At 49.3% G+C, this 22,259-nt stretch overlaps 2 protein-coding genes across 3 annotated transcripts in view; one reads left to right on the top strand and one right to left on the bottom strand.

Annotated features, from left to right (window-relative positions):
- Positions 1 to 5,541: 5,541 nt before the first annotated feature.
- On the bottom strand, positions 5,542 to 10,724 carry NAIF1 (nuclear apoptosis inducing factor 1). 2 transcript variants are annotated; one of them, XR_009532766.1, is made up of 3 exons: positions 9,750 to 10,724; positions 7,577 to 8,102; positions 5,542 to 6,350 (listed from the first exon to the last, which is right to left on the bottom strand). XR_009532766.1 is itself a non-coding variant. In XM_060100914.1 (2 exons), exons 1-2 carry the CDS (start codon positions 10,258 to 10,260, stop codon positions 7,630 to 7,632), a joined length of 984 nt encoding a protein of 327 aa, XP_059956897.1. In that variant the 5' UTR covers positions 10,261 to 10,724; the 3' UTR covers positions 5,542 to 7,629. The 2 variants fall into 2 exon arrangements, 1 of the variants encoding a protein (XP_059956897.1); XM_060100914.1 differs by having other exon boundaries at positions 5,542 to 8,102.
- Positions 10,725 to 11,352: 628 nt separating this feature from the next.
- The window catches only part of SLC25A25 (solute carrier family 25 member 25), a 32,417-nt gene continuing 21,510 nt past the window's right edge, over positions 11,353 to 22,259 (top strand). The window contains exon 1 of the mRNA XM_060101011.1: positions 11,353 to 11,709. Coding sequence (XP_059956994.1) covers positions 11,455 to 11,709 — 255 coding nt within the window. The 5' untranslated portion in view covers positions 11,353 to 11,454. The remainder of the gene's footprint in view (positions 11,710 to 22,259) is intronic.

Raw genomic sequence — 22,259 nt, 5'->3', positions numbered from 1 at the left:
GAGTAGGAGGAGCCAAGGATGTCACCTGGGCAACCAGGGGAGGGCGGTGCCATTCGCAGAGCTGGGCTATAGCTGGTAACAAAGTGGACAAGGTCGCTGAAGCCAAGAGGCTCCCAGTGAGGGGTCAGTTGGAAGACAAGCAAGTCCAAGTGGGATGAGAGTTAGGGAGCCGACGGCAGGGGCTATGGGCGTGCACAGCAGCGGGGAGCCTCCCTGGGCTGGGGAAGGGTCTCTTGAGCTAGTGACATCCAGGCTGAGCCCTGAGGGCTGCCCAGGAAGAGGCGGGCAGAGAGGGTGACCGTCCTGAGTCAGCAGAGAACCAGTACATTGCAGCTCAGCCTCTAGGCCTCTGTCGCTGGACAGGCCATTCTGAGAACCACGTACCCCTTTGTAAATACCACACCAAGTTCAGCTCATCCCTAACCAAGAGAGTGAGTTTGTCCCTGCCTGTTCCTCTCAACAGCCACCTTGCCACCCTCCAAGGCCCTAACTGATTGTCTAGAATTTTTCCCGGAATCAGGAAGTCTTTTCAGTGAGATTTCCAAGTGGGTCTGCACAGATGGTTCCCACCTTGGCCCCGGACTCCCTTCTAATGTATAAGGATTTCCAGAGTTAAAAGAGTCAAAGTGACCCAGGTCTTGCCAACGTTTTTCTCCTTCCATTTTCTCCTTCTAATATCTTGACTCAAAGCTACAGGAATTGGAATAACTTCAATACATTCCCTTGCAAAACTTGGGGAGCTCCCTTGCCTCCTGACTGGTGGACTGCAAGGAGTCCTTAACGAGGAGGAGAGGTTATCCTTCGTGGGTCTGGAGTCCTGACACCAATTTATGATAAAAGCAGCATGTTAGCTTATTTCCAACGATGGCCACCATCAGGTCCTCCTCTCCCTGTATCAGTAGCCACACCCCCATCAAGAGGTGGAGTCTAGGTACTTCCCTGGTGGCCCAGTGGCTAAGACTCCACGTTCCCAATGCAGAGGGCCTGGGTTCAATCTCTGGTCCAGGAACTAGACCCTGCATGCCGCAACTAAAAAGATCCCGCATGCCACAATGAAGATCCCACATGCGGCAGACGAAGACTTGGCCCAGCCAAATAAATAAATAATTTTTTTTTTTTTTTTTTTTTAAAAAGAGAGAAATGGAGTCTATTCCTTCATTCCCCCGAATCTGGGCCAGCCTAGGATTGCATGACCAAGAGAATATTACAAAGTGAAGCTGTGCCAGATCTAAGCCTAACCTTTAAGAGGACCAGCAGTTTCCACTTCTTCATTCTCGGAACCCCCAAGCACCATGCTGTGAAGGAGCCCAAGCAGCTGCATGGAGAGGCCCAGGTAGAGGAGAACTGAGGTGCCTACCCCACCCCTGGCCCCAGATGACAGATTCAGCAGAGTGCCTAGCCCTCATATCGCATCAGCTTACAAGACATGAGAGGGAGCCATCTTGAAAGTGGATGGGCCCCCAGGTCCAGTAGAACTGCCCCAGCCGACACTGACAAGACAGTGACAAGCTGTTCTCTCTGAGCCCTGCTCATCCTGAAAAATCATGGGCAAATAAATGATTATTGTTTTAAGCCTCTAAGTTTTAGGGTGATTTGTTACACAGCAATTGCTCACTGAAGCAGTTACCATTATTTAGCACCTACTATGTGCCAGGCACTATGCTAAGTATTCTGTGGGCATTAACTTGTTAACTTCTCACATCAACCTCGTTAGAGAGGGATTTTTAGATATGGAAGCCAAGGCTTAGAGAAAGTAAATGACCTCATGCCATGGCACACAACCAGTAAGAAGCAGGCTGACTCCAAAGACCTGGGACACACTTGTGAGGAGTTTAGCTCCTGGCCACAAACCAATGTGTGAGCTTTCAGGCCCAATCACAGGCCATTTCAAAGGCTTTATGTGGAAGGCCTCATGTGCTCTTATGCAAAGCTGCATTCCTAGCCCAGGAGCTTCCATTCTGAGGCCTCAGTTGCCTCGGCCAAGACCTTCATATCAGGAGGAGTGGGGAAACACTTTGCTCTGACTCCGTACTTTTTCATTCCTGGCCCTTCCTGCTCTCATTCTCCCAATACACACACAAGTCCGTAAAGCAGGGGCTTCCCTCAACAGTGAAATGATTCCTCATCTGCAACACATCTGACCCTGCCCAGCACTGTCCCATGGGGAAAAATGCAACACCGAGAGAGCTGGCACTTTCTCCTCTTGCTTATATCATCATAGTAAGTGATTAAAAACTTGACTGTTGGGCTTCCCTGGTGGCGTAGTGGTTGAGAATCTGCCTGCTAATGCAGGGGACACGGGTTCGAGCCCTGGTCCGGGAAGATCCCACATGCCGCAGAGCAACTAAGCCTGTGCACCACAACTACTGAGCCTGCGCTCTAGAGCCCGTGAGCCACACCTACTGAGCCCGTGTGCCACAACTACTGAGCCTGCGTGCCTAGAGCCCGTGCTCTGCAACAAGAGAGGCCACTGCAGTGAGAAGCCCGCGCACCACAACGAAGAGTAGCCCCCGCTCACCACAACTAGAGAAAGCCCGCGTGCAGCAATGAAGACCCAACACAGTCAAAAATAAAATAAAACAAAAAATAAATAAATTTAAAACAAACAAACAAACAAACTTGACTGTTACTCTCATTTGGGCTTGTTGTCTACTGTGACACACGGCATCCCAGCTTTTTTTTTTGTTTTGGGCTGTGCTGGACAGCTTGCAGGATCTTAGTTCCCCGATGAGGGATTGAACTCCGGCCCTTGGCTGGGAAAGCACCGAGTCCTAAGCACTGGACCGCCAGGGAATTCCTGCATCTCAGCTCTGACAGCTTGTTCAGCCCACCTCTTTCAGAGCCCTTGTAGCCAGAGCCTCCTGTGTGCAGCCCTTCCCCCACACTGGCCTTGGTTCCCACGTCCCACTCTACCTTCAATCCTTTCTACTCTCTGCTCCCTGTGCACCTTCTGTAATCTGCCCCAGCCACTTTTTTTTTTTTTTTTTTTTTTTTGCGGTACGCGGGCCTCTCACTGTTGTGGCCTCTCCCGTTGCGGAGCACAGGCTCCGGACGCGCAGGCTCAGCGGCCATGGCTCATGGGCCCAGCCGCTCCGCGGCATGTGGGATCCTCCCGGACCGGGGCACGAACCCGTGTCCCCTGCATCGGCAGGCGGACTCTCAACCACTGCGCCACCAGGGAAGCCCTGCCCCAGCCACTTTTGACAGAGCTCCCATTGTGATGTCAAGAAAAGACGCACGGGGACTTCCCTGGTGGTCCAGTGGTTAGGGCTCCAAGCTTCCACTGCAGGAGGCATTGGTTTGATCCCTGGTCAGGGAACTAAGATCCCGCATGCCACATAGTGCAGTCAAAGAAAAAGAAAGAAAGAGAGAGAGAGAGAGAAGGAAGGAAGGAAGGAAGGAAGAGTAAGAAAGAAAGAAAAGAAAGAAAGAAAGATGCACTAGTTAGCCCTTTGGAGTACCAGATACTGTAATAACAACGGCAGCAGCCAGTATTTATTGGGCACATGCTATGTCCTCCTCGGTTCATGCTAAGTGTTTTACGTACATGATTTCATGAAATGAGTTAGTACACACAGTACTTAGAACAGTCTATGGATATAGTCAGTGCTCAATAAATTGTAACACCTCATAACACTCCTGTCAAGTAGGGACTATTATTCATCATCCCCAATTTATTATTTTTTTTCCTCCACAACGTGCCTTTTTTTTTTTGCAGTACGCAGGCCTCTCACTGCTGTGGCCTCTCCGGTTGAGGAGCACAGGCTCCGGATGCGCAGGCTCAGTGGCCATGGCTCACGGGCCTAGCCGCTCCGCAGCATGTGGGATCTTCCCAGACCGGGGCACAAACCCGTGTCCCCTGTATTGGCAGGCGGACTCTCAACCACTGCACCACCAGGGAAGAAACTCTCAATTTATTATTTTTTTAAGTTTTTTTTTTTAGTTTTTTTTTTTTTTTTGGCTGGGCTGCACTGCATGCAGGATCTTAGTTCCCCGACTAGGGATTGAACCCATGCCCCCTGCAGTGGAAGTGCAGAGTCTTAACCACTGGACCACCAGGGAAGTCCTCATCATCCCCATTTTAGAACTGAGAAAACTGAGGCCCAGAAAACTTCAGAGATGAGGTGAATAAGGGGTGGAGCTGATCTCGGGCCCGAACCTGCCTGATCACAGGGTCTCTCCACGCAGAAGCACTGAGACTTCCATCAAAAATGTTAAAAGTTTTGGGACTTTCCTGGTGGTCCAATGGTTAAGACTCCATGCTTCCACCGCACGGGGTGTGGGTTCATCCCTGGTTGGGGAACTAAGATTCCACATGTCACGCTAGTGAAGCCCACGTGCCTAGAGCCCATGCTCTGCAACAAGAGAAGCCACCGCAATGAGAAGCACACGCACCGCAACGAAGAGTAGCCCCTGCTCACCGCAACCAGAGAAACCCCGGGCACAGCAACAAAGACCCAACGCAGCCAAAAATAAAAATTTAAAAATAAATTTAAAAAAAAGAACAGCGGTTAAAGAGATGGGCCACCCCAGGGTATAAGATAGCTGTGCGACTTTAGGCAAATTGTTCAACCTCTCTGATCCTCAGTGACCTTATCTGCCAACTGAGAACAGCATTAGTACCTAATTCATGGGGCTGTTGCAAGAAGTCAATAAGGTAATGCCTATAACGCCTGGGCTCGGTAACTGTCAGTTTTTATTATCACTAAATATTGGAGAGAGTGGTAACTGTCCAGAAAGGCTGGGCTCCCTCCAGAATGAAGGCCAATCTCAAGTGAGAATCTCTGCTTAGCAGGACTGCTCAACTGTGGAAGAGAAACTCCTGAGAACCAGCCCTCCCTGGGCCATTATCCTGATTCCATCTGAGTTTGTCTTCCAGTCTCTGAGCCAAAGTTCTTAACCTTCAGAAAATATCAGAATCATCCAGAGAACCTGTTTATCATGCATATTCTTAGAGCTCTCCCTCCAGGAGTCTCTTCTAGGTTTTAGATGAGGCCAGGGATTGGTTATATTAAAAACACCCCATGTAATTCTCATCCAGAGTCTGAGACACTGCCCTAAACCAGGGATAGGCAGCCCTTTGTGGAAAGGGCCAGAGAGTAAACACTTCTGGCTTGTGGGCCAGATGCTCTGTCACAACTACTTTTTTTTTTCTTTTTGCGGTATGTGGGCCTCTCACTGTTGTGGCCTCTCCCGTTGCGGAGCACAGGCTCCGGATGCGCAGGCCCAGCGGCCATGGCTCACGGGCCCAGCCGCTCCGCAGCATATGGGATCCTCCCAGACCGGGGCACGAACCCGCATCCCCTGCATCGGCAGGCGGACTCCCAACCACTTGCGCCACCAGGGAGGCCCACAACTACTTAACTCTGCTATTGTAGCAGAAAAACAGCCAGACATTAAGCAGAAGAAGGGGTATGGCTGTGTTCCAGTAAAACTTTATTTACAAAGACAGGTGGGGGGGTCGGATTTGACCTGTGAGCCTCTGCTCTCTGCCAGCCCCTATCTCTTCTATATATAACCAATGAAGACACAGGTATGTATATCAAAAAAGTGATATTTCTTTAATTTAAAATTATGATCTGGAAAGAACCAGTCAGTTGAAGCGATCCAAGCTTCTTCTTTATACCCAGTTGGAACAGACACAATACTGGCTCAGATTGCCAACCCCAGAGAAAAACCAAACCAAGCTGCAAACCCTCAGGAAGCCCCCGAAGCTACCCTGATGGGGCCATCAGGCTCCACGGAGGGAGGGCACCCAGGCTGCCAGGGGCTGCTGCTTTCCAGCCACACTGAGAAGACCTCTCCTTCTGCAACCCAACTCCCTCACCAGCCTGATTCCTCTCCACTGCTCTGTAGCTGGCACTGCACATGTCCCCCGCAGAGAGGATGGTGGTAAAGCAGTCACCTCCCAACCACCTTTGGGGGCATCTTCTCATAATTGCAACAGTGGAGCTGAACGATTCTTAACGTGCCCAGAAGGGCAGCACCTTTGTTGTTTAGCTGAGATCTGGAGCCTTGAGTTTTTTTGTTTGTTTGTTTGTTTTTGCGGTACGCGGGCCTCTCACTGTTGTGGCCTCTCCCGTTGCGGAGCACAGGCTCCGGACGTGCAGGCTCAGCGGCCATGGCTCACGGGCCCGGCCGCTCCGCGGCATGTGGGATCTTCCTGGACCAGGGCACGAACCCGTGTCCCCTGCATCGGCAGGCGGACTCTCAACCACTGCGCCACCAGGGAAGCCCTGAAGCCTTGAGCTTTAACCATCGGTCACGTGTGGCCAAGGCCTCGGCAGCAAAATGGCAAACTTGGGAAATGATCGGGAAAGATGCAAGGGTCTCGGTAATTGATGGCGATTCTGAAAATGAAACAGACAAATGCCATCTGGGTAAAGTCCTTACAAATGGGGAGGAAGCATCAAGTCAGAACAGTGAACACCACCTCCTTCGGCACTCCGAGGTCGGTCTGCTCTTCCCCGAGCACAGAAGTCCAAGGTCCCACTTCTTAGGTCAGTTTCAATTCTCCCACTGCATACATTCAGGGCCAATCAGGCCTTCAGAGTCACCTAACCAGTCAGTGGGAATCTCACAAGAACACAAGGCGCTGAATACTGTGAGAACGGAGTCCAGGGTGCGATGCTGAGCAGGCTGTTTTCTGCACTGAGTTTTGGAAATGCACAGTCAGTAGAGAGGAAAGGAGGAAGGGCGTGGCCAGAGTTGCCCTCGGAAGCCTTCCCAGAGGGGTTCATGAACAGAATAAATACAACTGGCTTGCAGCAAGCCTTCTGGAAGAAGCCAACAGGTCGCCTCAGACCCACTGCAGTGGGGCGATAAGTAAAATTTACAGCACCCAAAGCCTGATGCTTGACCTGAGTCAAAAGCTGTTGGGACAAACCACCAAAGGGCTGCCCGGGGACGCAGTGGAAGACCAGATGGCGACCAAGCTGTCCCCACCACACACAGAATTCCTGAGCCCGACGGGCTACAGCCTGGGTGTATGGGTGTACGGCAGGGGCAGCCCAGGGCACTAACAGGGCCCCTGCTGTGCCCGGGTGCAGTGGGGTGGGGGGACAGCACAGCACTAACTAGAGTCCCCTGAGAACTGAGGCACAGTGAGAAGGAGAAAAGGGTGGGGTTTCCTCCTCAGGCCCAGCTGTCACTCTGCCTCCCAAGGGGAGGAAGAAGATATTTTTGTGCTATTGCCAGCACCACTGATGTTATCTTACTCCAAAGGATGGCACCTGGGTGGGGGGCGGATACTTCCGCACAGACCCCCAAGCTGTGAGATGGTCCCCAGTGAGGGCCGACAGTTGTTCTAGTCCAAGTCTGGGTCATGTCACAAGCCCTGGCTCATGACAATATGGGTCCCATCACCAGCACCTGACCCCCACCTATCCAATCTTCAGGTTCTTAGCAGGACAGCTCAAGGGGTAGGGGGAAGAGAGTTTGGGTCCCAGGAACCCAACAAATTCTTTTTCCCAGTCTGCTTCATTTCTAGGAAACCGTGGACCCCTAAATGTCTATCAAACTGGGAGCCGTCCACATGGCCAGGCCTAGACTGAGGCCAACCACACAAACCACTTACAAGACCACGTGGTGTCATCCATTCACAGCAGAAGGCTGGCTCGACCCCTGCCCTCACTGGATGATGCTGTCTGGCTGCCCATTCTGGGCCACCTGTCCAGGGTCAGAGGCAGTGGTGGGGCTGGGCATGTTGCTCTGCAGGTAGCGGCGGAAATCTTTGATCATGGGCCGGAGGACCTGGATGAGGACACTCAGGGCCGCCTGGGTGCCCTCCATGGCCTGAGCCTGGCGCTCTTGGGCACAGGCCTGCACCTCCTGGGAGCGACGGATCATCTGTAGCAAGTCATTCTGCTGCTCCAGGTGCTGGGCAATCTCCTTCACATGCAGGTTGGTGACCCGCTGCTCCTGGATCAGCTTGGCTGAGTTGAGGGCTATGCGGCTCTTGAGCGCCTGCGGCTTGACTGAGGTGTCAGCATGCTGGGCCATCATCTCCACGGGGGCCTCCGCTGGCAGGGGTGGGGGGGCCTCGGCCGTGCAGTACTCTACCACTCCCTCCTCCAGCGTGTGATAGGCGGTCTCTGCGGGGACTGTGGGGAAGAGAGAGCAAAGGCAGTGGCAGGTCACCTTCTAGAAAGAGTGAGGCTGGCCGTGTGGGGTGGGGAGGAGGCCATTAAAGGCCTCCTGGCTTTATAGCCTTTCATATATAAATCTAGAATCTAAGGGGTTTAGAATCTTAATCTACTTAATAACCAAAGGGCCAGCCCCAGATCTGGCAAAAGCAAAGATGCTAATAGTAAGACCAGCAAAAAATGTAGAGCGCCTACTATGTGCTAACCCTTTGCATTCTTTAGCTCCATGAATCCTCATAATGACACCAAGAGGTAGATACTGTCACATTCATTTTCAGAGAGGAGGTAGACTCAGAAACATGGAATGACTTGCCTAAGGTCAGCGGATTCATCAGGTCCAGGAAGAAATGCAGGTCTCCCCCAATCAGAGTCTGATGTGTTCATAATCACCCCCACTGAGCTGCTTCTGGCTAATAAAGGCAGAGCCACATGCTCCCCGAAGTGCCCCACTGGTCCAGCCTCCTTCAGTGCTTTCTTGACTTCCATGTCTTTTATGGCTAAGCAGAAAAGGAGGTGGGAGTGGGAAGGCAGTAGCTAAAGTGCCCAATAAATGCCTCCCTGTCTCCTTGACCACCTTGGTCAATGGAATACCTAAAGGTCCTTCCTCTTCCAGGATAGCAACTGATTTAGACCAGTGTTTGGTCCCCTTTCCCACCTCCATATCCTTGAGAAATATGACACTGTGGGGTTACGGCACTCACACACACACACACCCAATTCCCCCAAGCCCCATTGAGAATCACTGATCGAAACAGTTCCCAGCCCATCACAAAGAGCACTTAACAGTCATTGGTGCAAACCTTTATCTGAACTAAAAAGTCCAACCAACCAGTTTTGATGTCATTCATAGCCGAGAAACTTTGAAGCCATTCTAGCTGGGCTGTTTGGGCCTCCAAGCATGTGGGAAAGGTCAGTCTTCTCCACCCTTTAATGCCAACATCCACTGTGTGCCCCCAACCCCACCAGGAAGCCCCCTTTCTCTTCTGAGTCCTTAGGTTCTCCCAAATGACAGTGCAGTTATTCATATATTCGTCTTATCTGTCTTACTAGAATATAACCGGCCTATCTCTTAGACACCTTGGTAATCCCAGTGCCGAGCCCAGAGTTTGGCACAGAATTGCCCTAATGGTTGATGAGTGAACAGAAGGGTAGATTAACACCTGGAACCATGAGGTTCCTCAGCAGTGCCTGATGAATGTCCACCACACTGAACACCAGAATGTCTTTGTCCAGAATTGATGTCCACCTACCTATTTATTCAACAAATATGTCCTGACTGCCTACTAGGTGCTAGGCCCTGTGTTAAGTCCTGTGGAGATATAAACATCGTCTCTGTCTTCAAGGACCACACAGTTCAGTCATGGACATGAATGGTGGCAAAACAGTGGAGAGCAAGCCAGCCCGTCAGAAGTCCAGACTGCGTGCTGAGGAAGTCTCAGAGAGAACAGGATCACTTCTGTCTGGGGATCTCTTGGAAGGCCTCAGGGTCTTCCAAGACTCCCATCTGACCTTTGACCCTTGGCAGCCAACCTTCCCTGGGCTGCCCCAGCTCTTGCTGGCCCTTCCCATTTAGGCACGCCAGACTGGGTGGGAGAGGTCACTCACTCTGTGTCAGGGTGACCGTGGCTGCGGCTGCAGTAGCCGTGGGTCCAAGGGCCACGGGGTGGATCTCTGTGGTACTGGGCAGGCTGATGATGGTGGCCTCACCCAGCAGGTTGCAGATGCGCTGTTGCATGGGGGTGAGCAGTACGGGGGCTACAGCTGGGCCACCAGCGCCACTGCCACCACCTGTCCCAGGCCCACCAGCTCCGTCTTCCTCAGTGGGCCCTGGGCCCTCGCCACCCTCCACAGCCGCCCGGACCTGGGCAACCTTGCGACGGACCTCGGTCTTGAGGTCAGACCACTTCTTCTTGACCTCAGGCAGCTCCCTGCGGCAGGTGGCCACGGCGTTGACCCTTCTCAGGATGCCATGCCATGCCGCGCTCTTGGCAGCCAGAGGGACCCCAGCGTTGAAGTGGTTCACCAGCAGGTGCTTCTTCAGTTCCAACTCCTCCACGATGATCTCCACCTCTCGCTCAGAAAAGTTCATCTTCCTTTTCTTGGCTGGGACGGCCATGGTCTCTCCCCACCTTGCTTTTTAAAGAAACTATAATCCCCTAACTGCCCCAATTCCCCTTCTCGCCTTCCTCGGCCTTGCTCCTCACCCACCCCCCCTACAGGGGATAGGCCGGCCTTGTCCAAGGCCAAGTACCAGGCCTTTGGTAACCCCCCTTGCTACGCAAAGTGCGTAGGGCCCAGCCCCGACCGGCCCAGCTGCTGCCAGCCAGCTGCGTAATGGCTTCCTGAATCTGCCTCTTCCGCCGGGATGTGCGGAGATCCGCCCACTTCCCCTCTTCCCGCCTCGCAGCCCTTCTCCAGGGGGACCCGCCCTCCCGGTTGGTCGCGACTCAGATATCACGTCGATCACTAGTTCTTTCGATCTGTCGCTCAGCTAAAGAGCATGCCTACTTACTGGAATTGGCCTGATCATTGGTCTAAAGGTGTGTCTGTCGCTACAGAGCGCTCCACCCAACCTAGCCTTTACTCACTTCCATTGGAAAGTTGTCCTGTCGTTCAATCATCAGTATTACGACTTTTACGCCGTTAAATTCAGCTATTTTACTGGTGGTTTTAGGGAGTTAGATTACCAAAACCCGGCTTCCTGAGGATTCCTAGTGCTTTCGGTCTTGAGCCGTTAGCCAGTTAATTTTCAGTTCCACCCAATGGCGCAAACTCTGCCTTGCAACCGCAGCTCACAATTGCTCCTCACGCAAATCCTACTTCCCACCGGAGAGTGCGATCTCTCCCTACACGACGGCCCCTCCCATCCTTACGATTTCGCCGTCTAAACAGCGTTTCTCAATGGAAATAGGACGCGGGGCCTTCCGCCTGCCAATCACATGACTTATGCCTATCGCACAGTGATTTCCTCTCTCCGGCCCGGCTCAGCCAATCCCCGCCTCCCTCAGTTTGAATGGCCCCAGGCTGAGCCGGGATCGCCCCGCCCTCTCCATTGATTCGGGTAGTCAAGGGCTGCATGGGCAGTCCTCGATGGGAGGTTCCGCCCCTCCGGGTGGCCCTCCGGGTCTGTGACTGGTCGGCGTCGTGCCTGGGGGCAAGGCCATCCAGGCGGCGCGCGGCGGGGCGGGGCTACCGGAAGCTGCCCATCCCGCCCGCTTGCCGGCACCTCGGAGCCCGCGCTAGTGGACTGAGGACACCGGCGTGTCTTCCGCGCTCTCCCCGCCGGCCCGTCACCCCTGCCTCGCGCCCGATGGTGAGCAGTGTGTTGTGCCGCTGCGTGGCTTCCCCGCCGCCGGACGCCGCCGCCACCGCCTCGTCGTCCGCCTCATCGCCGGCGTCCGTGGACCCTTGCGGCGGCGCCGTCTGCGGGGGCCCGGACCACCGGCTGCGCCTTTGGAGCCTTTTCCAGACTCTCGACGTCAACCGCGACGGCGGCCTGTGTGTCAACGACCTGGCCGTTGGACTTCGGCGGCTGGGACTGCACCGCACAGAGGGCGAGCTCCAGGTAGGCAACACGCACCGTCCGCATGGGCGGGGAGGGGACCCCTGCACTTCCGGGAGGTCCAGGTGACAGGTCTGGTCTGCACGACCGGCTTCTTTGGCAGTACGTTGGAGCTTGGCAGGCTTGGTGGACGGCCTCTCGGACCGGCTGGGACCTCCGGAGTGACAGACGGACACCCCATTTATGCCCTGTGGGGAGTAGAGCTCCTTCTTGGCCTCTGTGGGCGCTTGGGCCAGGGGGAAAGGCTCTCCCTGGGTACAGGTGGGCACCTTCTGGGCATTCTGATGGTAGAAAAGCCCCTTTTTGCTGGGGCTTTCCCCAAGTAGAAGACCAAGTCGCAGGAGTCCGGCTTATGTCACCTTCTGACCTCAGGACTAAGCTTTGATGCTCCCCTCTACCCATCGTTAATGGTTTCATCCATCCTCGTCCAGGAGCACCCCTCCCTCCCCTCTCGTTTCCATGCCAGTGATGGGCCCTGATCTGGTTCCTCTCAGAAGCATGTGGGAGTTGGAAAAAATGGGAACTGAGGTTTCAGGCAGATCGTGACATGTGGGTGGTGAGAACGGACAGTTCTCATGGGTTAGATTCATCCCCATTGACATGCCTATCCAGAAAATGGGATCATGATCTCTTACAGGGTTGCAGATTAGAATGAAAGAATCTAGGGGAAAATTCGTCGTAAAAGTGAAAGTGTGGCCCACCTAAGAGCGGATTTTTTCCCCTTGTCCTGGAGTGGGCACCTGGCCAAGGGGGAAGCGGGGACAGAGATGTGCTGTCCTTTCTGTATAAAAACCTCAAGCAGAGGCTGGTTCTTCCCCTTCTGTCTCTCATGGTATGTTTTCCTATCTGACTTTGTAGCTGTAGCTGCCCTTTTCCAGTATTTTATTTATTGTGGCTTAGCCTGATTTATAACCTGGAGGAAGACTACTGAGTATTTTAAGTAAATTGTTTCTCTTCTAAGTTAGTTCCTTTGGTCCATTTGTACATACCGCAATTACAGAATCTCATAGCTAAGTGTGAAAAATTTTTTTGGTAAAACGCCAGTGAGTTAAACCAATTAGTTTGTTTAACTAGGTGTAGGTGTACATAAAATTTTTAATTTTACCTTTTACATAAAATTTTACATAAAATTTTTAACTCATGTCCAGAATATCTTGGATCAACATCCAAGCTATGTAACCTACTTAGGATAAGCCTAGGAAGACCAAGGTTAACACTGTGCAAGGTAGAATCATTGGGTTAAGTCCAACAGGCTTAGAGACATGTTTTTTTTGAAGTCTTTTCAAGTGAGTTTTACACAAAATGGTGTTGTGAGCTGGATATTTTCCAATCCAGAACTGATGAATAAGTCACTTGGGAAGATAGGATGGCTGAACTCAGAGGGTCTGTGTCTTATGGGCTTAGGGAGGTGTGGGCCTAGGAGAGCCTTTCTGCTTTTATGAACCTACCCACCTGGCATATGCCACCAAGAGCATCGAAGGTTCTTGGCTACGGGAGTGTATTCAGTGTTTATACCATGCTTTGTGCCTCACCTGGAGTCACAGTGTTTTTTCAGTTCATGGCACATCTGATATTGGTCCTAATCCATTTTTTTGGCAGTAAATTTCTAAGGGCAAATAAGGAGAAGGTGATCATTTTTCTTTCCAGTATTGAAAGGAAACCTTTTAGATTAGCCAAAGGGAGCCTAGCCCGTCAGGGTCACATTGGCTCTAAAATCTTTAACTCTGTGGCTAAGTTCTACCATCTGAAACAGTTCTTTTTTATCCTTTCGGTGTATGGCTTTAGTATGGACTACTTCTACTTTCAGCTTATGAATGTGAAATTATACAGCTTTGAGAGATTGGGAATGATCCATTTTATTTGTTTATTACCTGTGGCGGAGCACAGGCTAGTCTGTGGCGAATGGTTTAAGTATTAGAGAGAGAACCTGCCTTTTTGTGAATAGCTGGGCAACAGGAAGACACCCTGCCTCATGAACCCCATACCACTTCCTGTTGCAATAGTATCAGTATTAGCTACATGCAGGAAAGGTAGTGCTGCAGTTTTGCAGAAGTAGCAAAGGCAAAAGAGAATTTGGGGGGCCCTTCAGTTCAAAATGGGTTATCTGCCATGGGAATAGGCATTGAAAAACACAACATCAAACTTCGGTAGCTGCTTCATGTAACCCACAGGGCCAGTCTGAGGTGCTAGGGTTTGCACGGGAATCAGCTGTGAGGGCTTATCAGTGGGTGATGGGTGAACCAAGGCCTTGTGACTACACACAAAGCCTCCCACTAGCTAAGCACCACTGGGTCAAGTTTTCTTTAGAAAAGAACCAGCGATTTTTGGCATCTGCCTTTGTTTCAGAAGGAATTGGGACAGTCGAGAAAAATTTACTTAAAATGGCAGTGGGCAGAGAAACCAATGGCAGCCAGCCAGAGAAATTTTCTTTGTAAAGGGCATGTGAGCAAGAGGCCTGTCCTGGGACAAAAGAAGGGAAGAGTTTATTAATGACAGAAAAAAGATGATGACAACAGTAGCAACTTTAGGAGATGAGACTTCAGCTAGAGCTAATTATAGCATTGCCTATTTAAGGCATTTTCATGTGACCAAACAAAATCTCTGTCTGAAACAAATTTAAAACATAGGTTAGAACTCAGGCAGCCAATTAGGGAGAGAACACAAGCTGAGTTACATGTCATCAGTTGTTCCTTCAGCTGAGGCTTGTGGGGCTCTCCTAAGGGGCTGGTGTTTGATGCAGGTGAGGATTCTAGAAGATGGAGGGGTTGAGGTTGCATATGTGCCATCTAGTTTGAGCCTCACAAACTGGGCTTTGGGGAGAACTTGAGGAACAATCCTTTTAGAACCACACCTGTTATTCCCAAAATAGATTTCAGGATTATCCAGAGATTATCCTGTCAAAAATGAGAATCTGCCCTGCCCTAAATCTCTCCTTGACCAGAGCAGTGTATAGGAGGCAGTCTCTGTTGACCTGAAATAATCGAATGGAAGGTCGTTAATATCAAGTTGGTATTGCTTAATCAGACAACTGTTGAACTCTATACCTTTTCAGTGTTTGGCCATTTGTGGGGCAGGTATTTGCATAAGTAGCTGGACTTAGGTAAGACAGTCTACAGAAAAAGAGCCTTTTCCATAGAAAAGGGGCAGACATAATTTGGTATAATAGAATGACACATTAGAAAAAGAAAAATGCTCTTTGCAGACTGGATTGAGTTCACATATTAAACTGATTGTGTTGTATTATAAAATTTCTGGCTTGGAGAAATTATCAAGTCAACTAGAGGATATTTTTAAAAATTAGTTGATATCTGGACTTCCCTGGTGGTCCAGTGGGTAAGACTCCATGCTCCCAATGCAGGGGGCCCGGGTTCGATCCCTGGTCAGGGAACTAGATCCCGCATGCATGCCGCAACTAAAAGATCCCGCATACTGCAACTAAGAAGTCTGCATGCCACAACTAAGAATCCCACATGCCGCAACGAGGATCCCACATGCCGCAACTAAGACCCGGTGCAACCAAAATAACTAATAAATAAATATTTTTCAAAAAATTAATTGATATCTGGAAAAGTGGAGCCAAGTACCCTGATCCTAAGACTGAGTAATAAATAAGAATATACCAGAGTGGGCCTGATCTGGACCTTCAGTGGATGAATTCCTTTGATCTTCAAAGAGCCATCAATTGTTGAAGCCTCACAGAAACCACGGGGGAATGAGAAGAACAAATATTTTGCTGGTATTCATTTCTAGCCCAGCTGAGTACACAGCCGCGGGGTGAATTCAGTGAACAAAACTGTACTCAGAGAGGACTAGTCTCATTAAACTAAATCTGAGCAGACTTTTCATTTGTTAACCATTTCTTCTACCAGTGTGAATTTCGCAGAACCGAAGAATTTAGTCTCAGACAGGTCACTGGCCATCATAGGCCAGCCTCCCACCCAGTGTGGGAGGCACTCCTCCTGTGGCATCCTTCACAGAGGGTCACCCAGCCCATTCCTTTGTGAACCTAGTCGGGGCCCTTGTGAGTTCTTTCTTAGATCAGACTGAAGTCCAGTCTGCTTGCATCTGCTACCCATTTGCCCCAAGGGTACCTTCAGGAACAGCCCAGAAATGTGATCCAAGGGTCCTTGAAAACAGCTGTCTTATCTGAAAACAGCTATCCTCCTGTAATCTCTGCTGCTGCTCAAAGCAGTAGATTTCACCATGCACTTCTTCCAAGGTATGCTGTCCACACTCCATGGTCCCTTCCCTGGGGCAGTGTGCCCTGGAGTTAAGACTACAGATTTTCCCTGGAAACATTACACGAAGTGAAGGAAGCCAGTCACAAAAGACCATATATATTACATGATCCATTTTCTATGAAAGTCCAGAATAGGGAAAGCTGTAGAGACAGAAAGTAGATTAATGGTTGCCTAGGCCTGGGAGCGGAGGGAAACGGAGATCTAGGAAGGGAATAACTAATAATAGGTCTGGGGTTTCTTTTTTGGGGGTGCATTCTTTTTTTTTTTTTTCAGCCGTGTTGGGTCTTCGATGCTACTCGCGGGCTTTCTCTAGTTGCGGCGAGCAGGGGGCTGCCCTTCATCGCGGTGCGTGGGCTTCTCATCGCGGTGGCTTCTCTTGTTGCGGAGCACGGGTTCTAGGCCCACGGGCTTCAGTAGTTGCAGCACGCGGGCTTCAGTAGTTGTGGCACACGGGCTTAGTTGCTCCGCGGCATGTGGGATCTTCCCGGACCAGGGCTTGAATCCGTGTCCCCTGCATTGGCAGGCGGATTCTTAACCACTGTGCCACCAGGGAAGCCCAAGGGTTCTTTTTGAGGTGATGAAAATGGTCTAAAATTGACCACGGTGGTGGTTGCACATATCTATGAATATACTAAAAGCCATCAAATTGTACACTCAAATGGGTGATTTGTATGGTATGCAAATTATATCTCAATTAGACTTCTTTAAATAACCCAGGACCGTCTTTGTGGTATAATGTTAACCTGGGTTCAAGTATTGTCTGTGCTGCTTGTGAGCTATGTGACCTTGAGCAAGTTACCCAACCTCTCCAAGTCTTATCAGTGCCTCCTTATCTTGGTAGTAGGAATACCTACTTCAGTGGGTTTTTGTGGGATTGAATTAGAAGAAGTACAAAGAACCTGGGACAGGGTTCGATACAAAGTGACATTTTCCCCCATCGAGCCTGAAAATAAGATGCCCACAGTTGGTCGTATGCTCTACATATTTTCTTAGGTTGCTAAGGTGAAAAGTGGGCTAGAAAGAAGGAGAAGGTCTGGGGGATGTGGGTAATAAAGGGTGTGTCAGTAATAAAGGGTGTGTAGCACCCAGGGAGAGCACAGTCTCCTGTCAGCTGACAGGGCTGCGGAAAGCCTGGGCCCTGTAGCTTTTAGGAAGATTAAAATAGAAAAAGAAAAGAAAAGAAAAAGAAACCCCAGTGGCAGGAGATTTCTAAGAAGTGGTCAAGTCACTCTACACCCAATGATGTCTTTGGCCCAAATGTTTCCCTGGGTGGAAATGGGCCCCCCTTGAGCACCGCTCTTGTCAGCCTCTTGCCCGTTTCATGAGCCATAGATGGTCTTTTCTCAAATATAGAGTTCACTTTGAGGTTGTGAAAATGGAAGCTTCAAGTAGAGCTTAATTAAAACCTTTGGAGATTATGTCACTCACCTCACTAGTGTGTAGAAGTGGGACTGAGGCTGGTTGAAAGCAAAGGCAGTGGCAGAACCCAGGATTTGGACTCTGCCCAATTTAGCTCAACATACACTGCCTCCTTCCTCCCGTCCCTGGAGGTACTTAACTAATCCTTAAAACTTTGAGGCTTGGGCTTCCCTGGTGGCACAGTGGTTAGGAGTCAGCCTGCCAATGCAGGGACACGGGTTCCATCCCTGGCCTGGGAAGATCCCACATGCCGTGGAACAACTAAGCCCGTGCGCCACAGCTACTGAGCCTGCGTGCCACAACTACTGACGCCTGCGTGCCTAGAGTCCGTGCTTCACAACAAAAGAAGCCACGACAATGAGAAGTCCGTGCACTTCAACGAAGAGTAGCCCCTGCTCACCGAAACTAGAAAAGCCCGCGCACAGCAACGAAGCCCCAACACAGCCAAAAGAAATAAAAAATAAAAATAAATAATAATAATAATAATAAAAAAACTTTGAGGCCTTTATTTTCACAGTTTGTGACAAGGAAGTACCTGTGCCATGACACCAGCTGAGCGTTTTAAGACCCCCATGGTGCTCAGGAAGCAGGGCCTGAAATGATAGATATGCTCTGGGCTATAAAAGACTCAACACAATACCTAAAAAAAGAATTTGTTGTCTTAAAGTGCGCCTTCCTTTAAAATAAATGAATAACAAAGGTAGGACAGAAGGAGCTTCTTATCTGCTTTAAACTCTTGGCTGGGAAGCTTGAAAAGGAGGTGAGTCATGGCTTATTTTCCCAGGGTCCAGGGGAAACTGGAGCGGTGGCTGTCCCTGTTCCTGCTGCTGCTTTGTGAAGCTTTCCACATTCCATCTCCCCCTGGCCTCGCGCCTCCTTTCCTCCAGCCCTCCCTCCTCCTGGGCTGGAGTCTGATGTGACTCTTCTTACCAGACACAGGGAAAACCACCTCCATTGTGTGAGAAAACTCGCAAAAAAAAAAGAAATGCCAGTGATGAAAAAAAGGGGGCAGGGAATGGTTTAGATCACCCAGAATGAGCACAAAGTGTTGAATCCTTGTCTTTGGTCTGTAACAGTGAAGATTCCTGTTGGTTAAAACCAACTCGCTACTGTGCCCACCTTCGACCGTCCTGTTGGCCTTTCCCCACCGTCGTTTCTGGTTAAATGACTTGTCCAGGGTCTTACAGAAGCACTACAGGGAGAGATTACATTCTTATAAAAGCCTTCAGTGATGCATTTATGGACGTGGTTCACTTTTTTCCTTTATGTCTTGGATGTATTTTTTTTTTTGCTCGAGTCTCTTCTTTAACCTATATAAGCAGTAAAAATAGGATCTAGTAAATAGTTCTACAGCTAAAAAAATGCCTTTTCTGAATTGTTCCTAAGTGCTGACAATATAAACCAGTCCTTCTTGCACAGATGCCCTTCACACCCTGAGCAGCTCTGATGTGTATTTGCTGAAGGTAGCTGTCCATCCGGTGGGCTTCAAGCCTGTGTCTGGGCTCTTCTCTCTGAGGTCCTCCCCCAGGACAGAGTAAGCAGCTGGTGACAGCTCCATTCTCACTCATTCAGATGATCTCAGTTTTAGAGTGTGATCCTGAAATCAGCTTTAAGAAACCACAAACATTTAGTGTTGCTTTAATAATAAATCTGCTAGTTTGCCTTTTCACGTGGGAGCAGAGAAAGAGCGAATAAGGAAGGCGTGGCTGCCACAAGCGGGCTGAACATGAACCAGTGGTTTGGCTCCCACGGGTCAATTTGGGATTGGTTGCGAAATTCTGATCATTTAAGGTGATTGGGTGTTTACATGCCGGCCTCCCATATTCTCCCCCTGCCCGCCTTGGCATCTATCTAATCTGAAAGGAGAATCAGACTCCTATAAGAGCAGAAAAAGAAGAGAAATTATGCTGTGTTTCTATGTGGTCTCTTGTTTCTACAGATCTTTAATTTATGTGCTACATCTCAAAATCCTATACTTAAAATCAGGTTAATTTTGTACACCCCTAACTTTCTTTTATTTTTAAATAATTTATTTATTTAATTTATTTATTATTTTTGGCTGCCTTTGGTCTTCGTTGCTGCACACGGGCTTTCTCTAGTTGTGGCGAGCGGGGGCTACTCTTTGTTGCGGTGCGTGGGCTTCTCATTGCAGTGGCTTCTCGTTGCAGAGCACGGGCTTCAGTAGTTGTGGCTCGCGGGCTCTAGAGCGCAGGCTCAGTGGTTGTGGCGCACGGGCTTAGTTGCTCAGCGGCATGTGGGATCTTCCCAGACCAGGGCTCGAACCTCTGTTTCCTGCATTGGCAGGCGGATTCTTAACCACTGCGCCACCAGGGAAGCCCCTGACTTTCTTTTAGAGAAAAGAAAAAGGCATCTTTGTTAACAGGCATTGACCTTGAACTTGGGACCTCAATGGAGACTGGCTTTTCACCAGGAATAAATAAGCGTCCAAGAGACTGTTTTCTCTGTGGGGCACTTCTCTTTTCCATAGTCACAGGAGTCCCCTTCAGGGAGTTTTGGCCAAAGCTAGATTTTCTGGTTTTACTTCCTAAAATGGAAATAGATTAGGGGATTTCACCTTTTTCATTACTGCAGTTTTGTCGTCTTCAGTGCCACATGAGGCTGGTGCCTGGCTCCTCTTCATTGTCTAATTGTGGGCTGAGTCGAGGGCATGAGGCTGTTTAATAGTCCTGCCTGACATCCTGAAACCCCTGCTGCCATGGGACGGCACAGGACAGCACCCAGGATCTGTTTAAATTCTCTGGTTGACTTATTTCAGAGGATAGTCACCTGCCACAGTGGTGCCTTTGAAATAACAAATCGTTACTACCAATGTATAAAGAGATCCTTCAAACTCTTTTGCTCCTGTACCACCCGAAAAGGATTTTATTTTTTATTTTTTTCTTTCATTCTTTTCTTTTTTTAAAAAAAATATTTATTTATTTATTTATTTGGCTGCGTCGGGTGTTCGTTGCGGCACACAGGATCTTTGTTGCGGCGCGTGGGCTTAGTTGCCCCACAGCATGTGGGATCTTAGTTCCCCGACCAGGGATCGGACGCGTGTCCCCTGCGTTGGAAGGCAGTTTCTCAACCACTGGACCATCAGGGAAGTCCCCGGAAAGGATTTTAAAAAACAGTGTACCCCGTTGCACGTTAAGTTGACATCTAAACGTTTTTGTCATAAGTTTAATAGCTGCAGAGGATATAATTTCTGGCATACTGTGTATCTGCCTTTAAATGTTTTAGTTTGTCGATTTTGGTTTTGATCAAAACCTTAGAGTTTTGCAGATTTGACTCATCCAATTTATGGAAAATGCCTTCCATATAACCTATTGGCCAAGCCAGTCTTCATTTTCAAATCAAGTCCATTTGGCTCTCTGTCACATAAAATCTGACTTCATTTTTCAGTTAAAAAAGAAAGTCTTAGTGGTCTTCCCTTTGACAACATCTCTTCTGAATGCTAATTGTAATTCTAAGATAGATAGATGGGTAGTAGGTAGTGAAACTTGTAAACAGCGGACATGGGGAGAGCTCTCTGCCCTGTTATAAGACGCCCTCAGGAATCTCCACTTGTCCTTCTGTGTAATGTCCCAGGGGCTTTTATACCCTGGGCAATTCATCAGGATAATTTGGAATGGGTTCCCGCCGGGGGTTCATTCCATTAGAATTTGTTTTCTCTGAAAAGTACGGGAGATCCTGTGACACAGTTTTATCCCCAAGTCTCTATTTTCTTTCTTTTTTTTTTTTTTTGCAGTACGTGGGCCTCTCACTGTTGTGGCCTCTCTCGTTGCGGAGCACAGGCTCCAGACGCACAGGCTCAGCGGCCACGGCTCACGGGCCCAGCCGCTCCGTGGCATCTGGGATCTTCCCGGACCGGGACACAAACCCGTGTCCCCTGCATCGGCAGGCGGACTCTCAACCACTGCGCCACCAGGGAAGCCCCCAAGTCTCTATTTTCTAGATTCTTGGAAGAGTGGGTTTTTTCTGCAGGTGATTATCCTCAGCTTAACCGGATTCTGTGGTTGTTTATAAATCTGCAGTTACTGGAGGGTTATACTTGCCAGCCCTGACTCTGGATATGGGTGGTCCCTCATACCCAAGAAAGTTAAGTGAGGTGGAGTTGTATTATAGTAATAACAAAAGAAACTAATGATCTCTACCAGATACTGGTGGTTTAGGCGATGCTGTGGTGTAAGGAAAGAGATGTACTGCATTAACCCACAAGGAAATCAAAGGTGCTTTAAAATAAAAATATTGGCAAAGTATGCAAATTGAACCGATTTTCATTGATCGCTGTCTTAGGTGCTGGTCAAGGGAGATTTTAGGATAAATAAGTCCTGGTCTCTTCCTCTCCTAGTTATTATTTCTTTTCTTCTGCTGACTTTGGGTTTAATTTGTTCTTTTCTGGTTTCTTGTGGTGGAAACTGAGGTCATTGATTTGATACCTCTTTTCTGATGTAGGTATTCCCTTCTAAGTCCTGCTCTGGCTGCATCCCACAAGTTTTGCTGTGTTGTGGTTTCACACCATTCAAAATACTTTCTAATTTCTCTTTTGATTTCTTCTTTGACACATGGATTATTTAGAATTGTGTTATTTCATCTCTAAATATTTAGGAATTTCCCAGATACCTTTCTGTCATTGATTTCTAGGTTAATTTCCACTGTGGTCAAAAAGCATTTTGTACAAGTTGAATCCTTTTACATTTAATGAGGCTTGTTTCATGGGCCAGAATATGTTCTGTGTGTACTTGAAAAGAATGTGCTTTCTAGTCTTGTTCGGTGAAGTGTTTTATAAAGACCAGTTAGGTCAAGTTGGTAGATAGCTAGTGTTGTTCCAGTCTTCCATGTCCTCACTGATTTTCTGCCTCCTTGCTCCACCATTTACTGAGATGAGGG

This window comes from Mesoplodon densirostris, chromosome 6 (assembly GCF_025265405.1).
Source record: "Mesoplodon densirostris isolate mMesDen1 chromosome 6, mMesDen1 primary haplotype, whole genome shotgun sequence".
Lineage (NCBI taxonomy): Eukaryota > Metazoa > Chordata > Mammalia > Artiodactyla > Ziphiidae > Mesoplodon > Mesoplodon densirostris.
The sequence above is the reverse complement of the archived record's forward strand: the minus strand, read 5'-3'. Positions and strand labels throughout refer to the sequence as shown.

Bases quoted from the DNA above. Each gene is read 5' to 3' on its own strand.
- NAIF1 (XM_060100914.1), bottom strand. From the start codon at position 10,260: ATGGCCGTCCCAGCCAAGAAAAGGAAGATGAACTTTTCTGAGCGAGAG. The intron at 8,103-9,749 runs GTGAGTGACCTC...TCTTCCCCACAG, and splicing joins CACGGTCACCCTGACACAGA to TCCCCGCAGAGACCGCCTAT.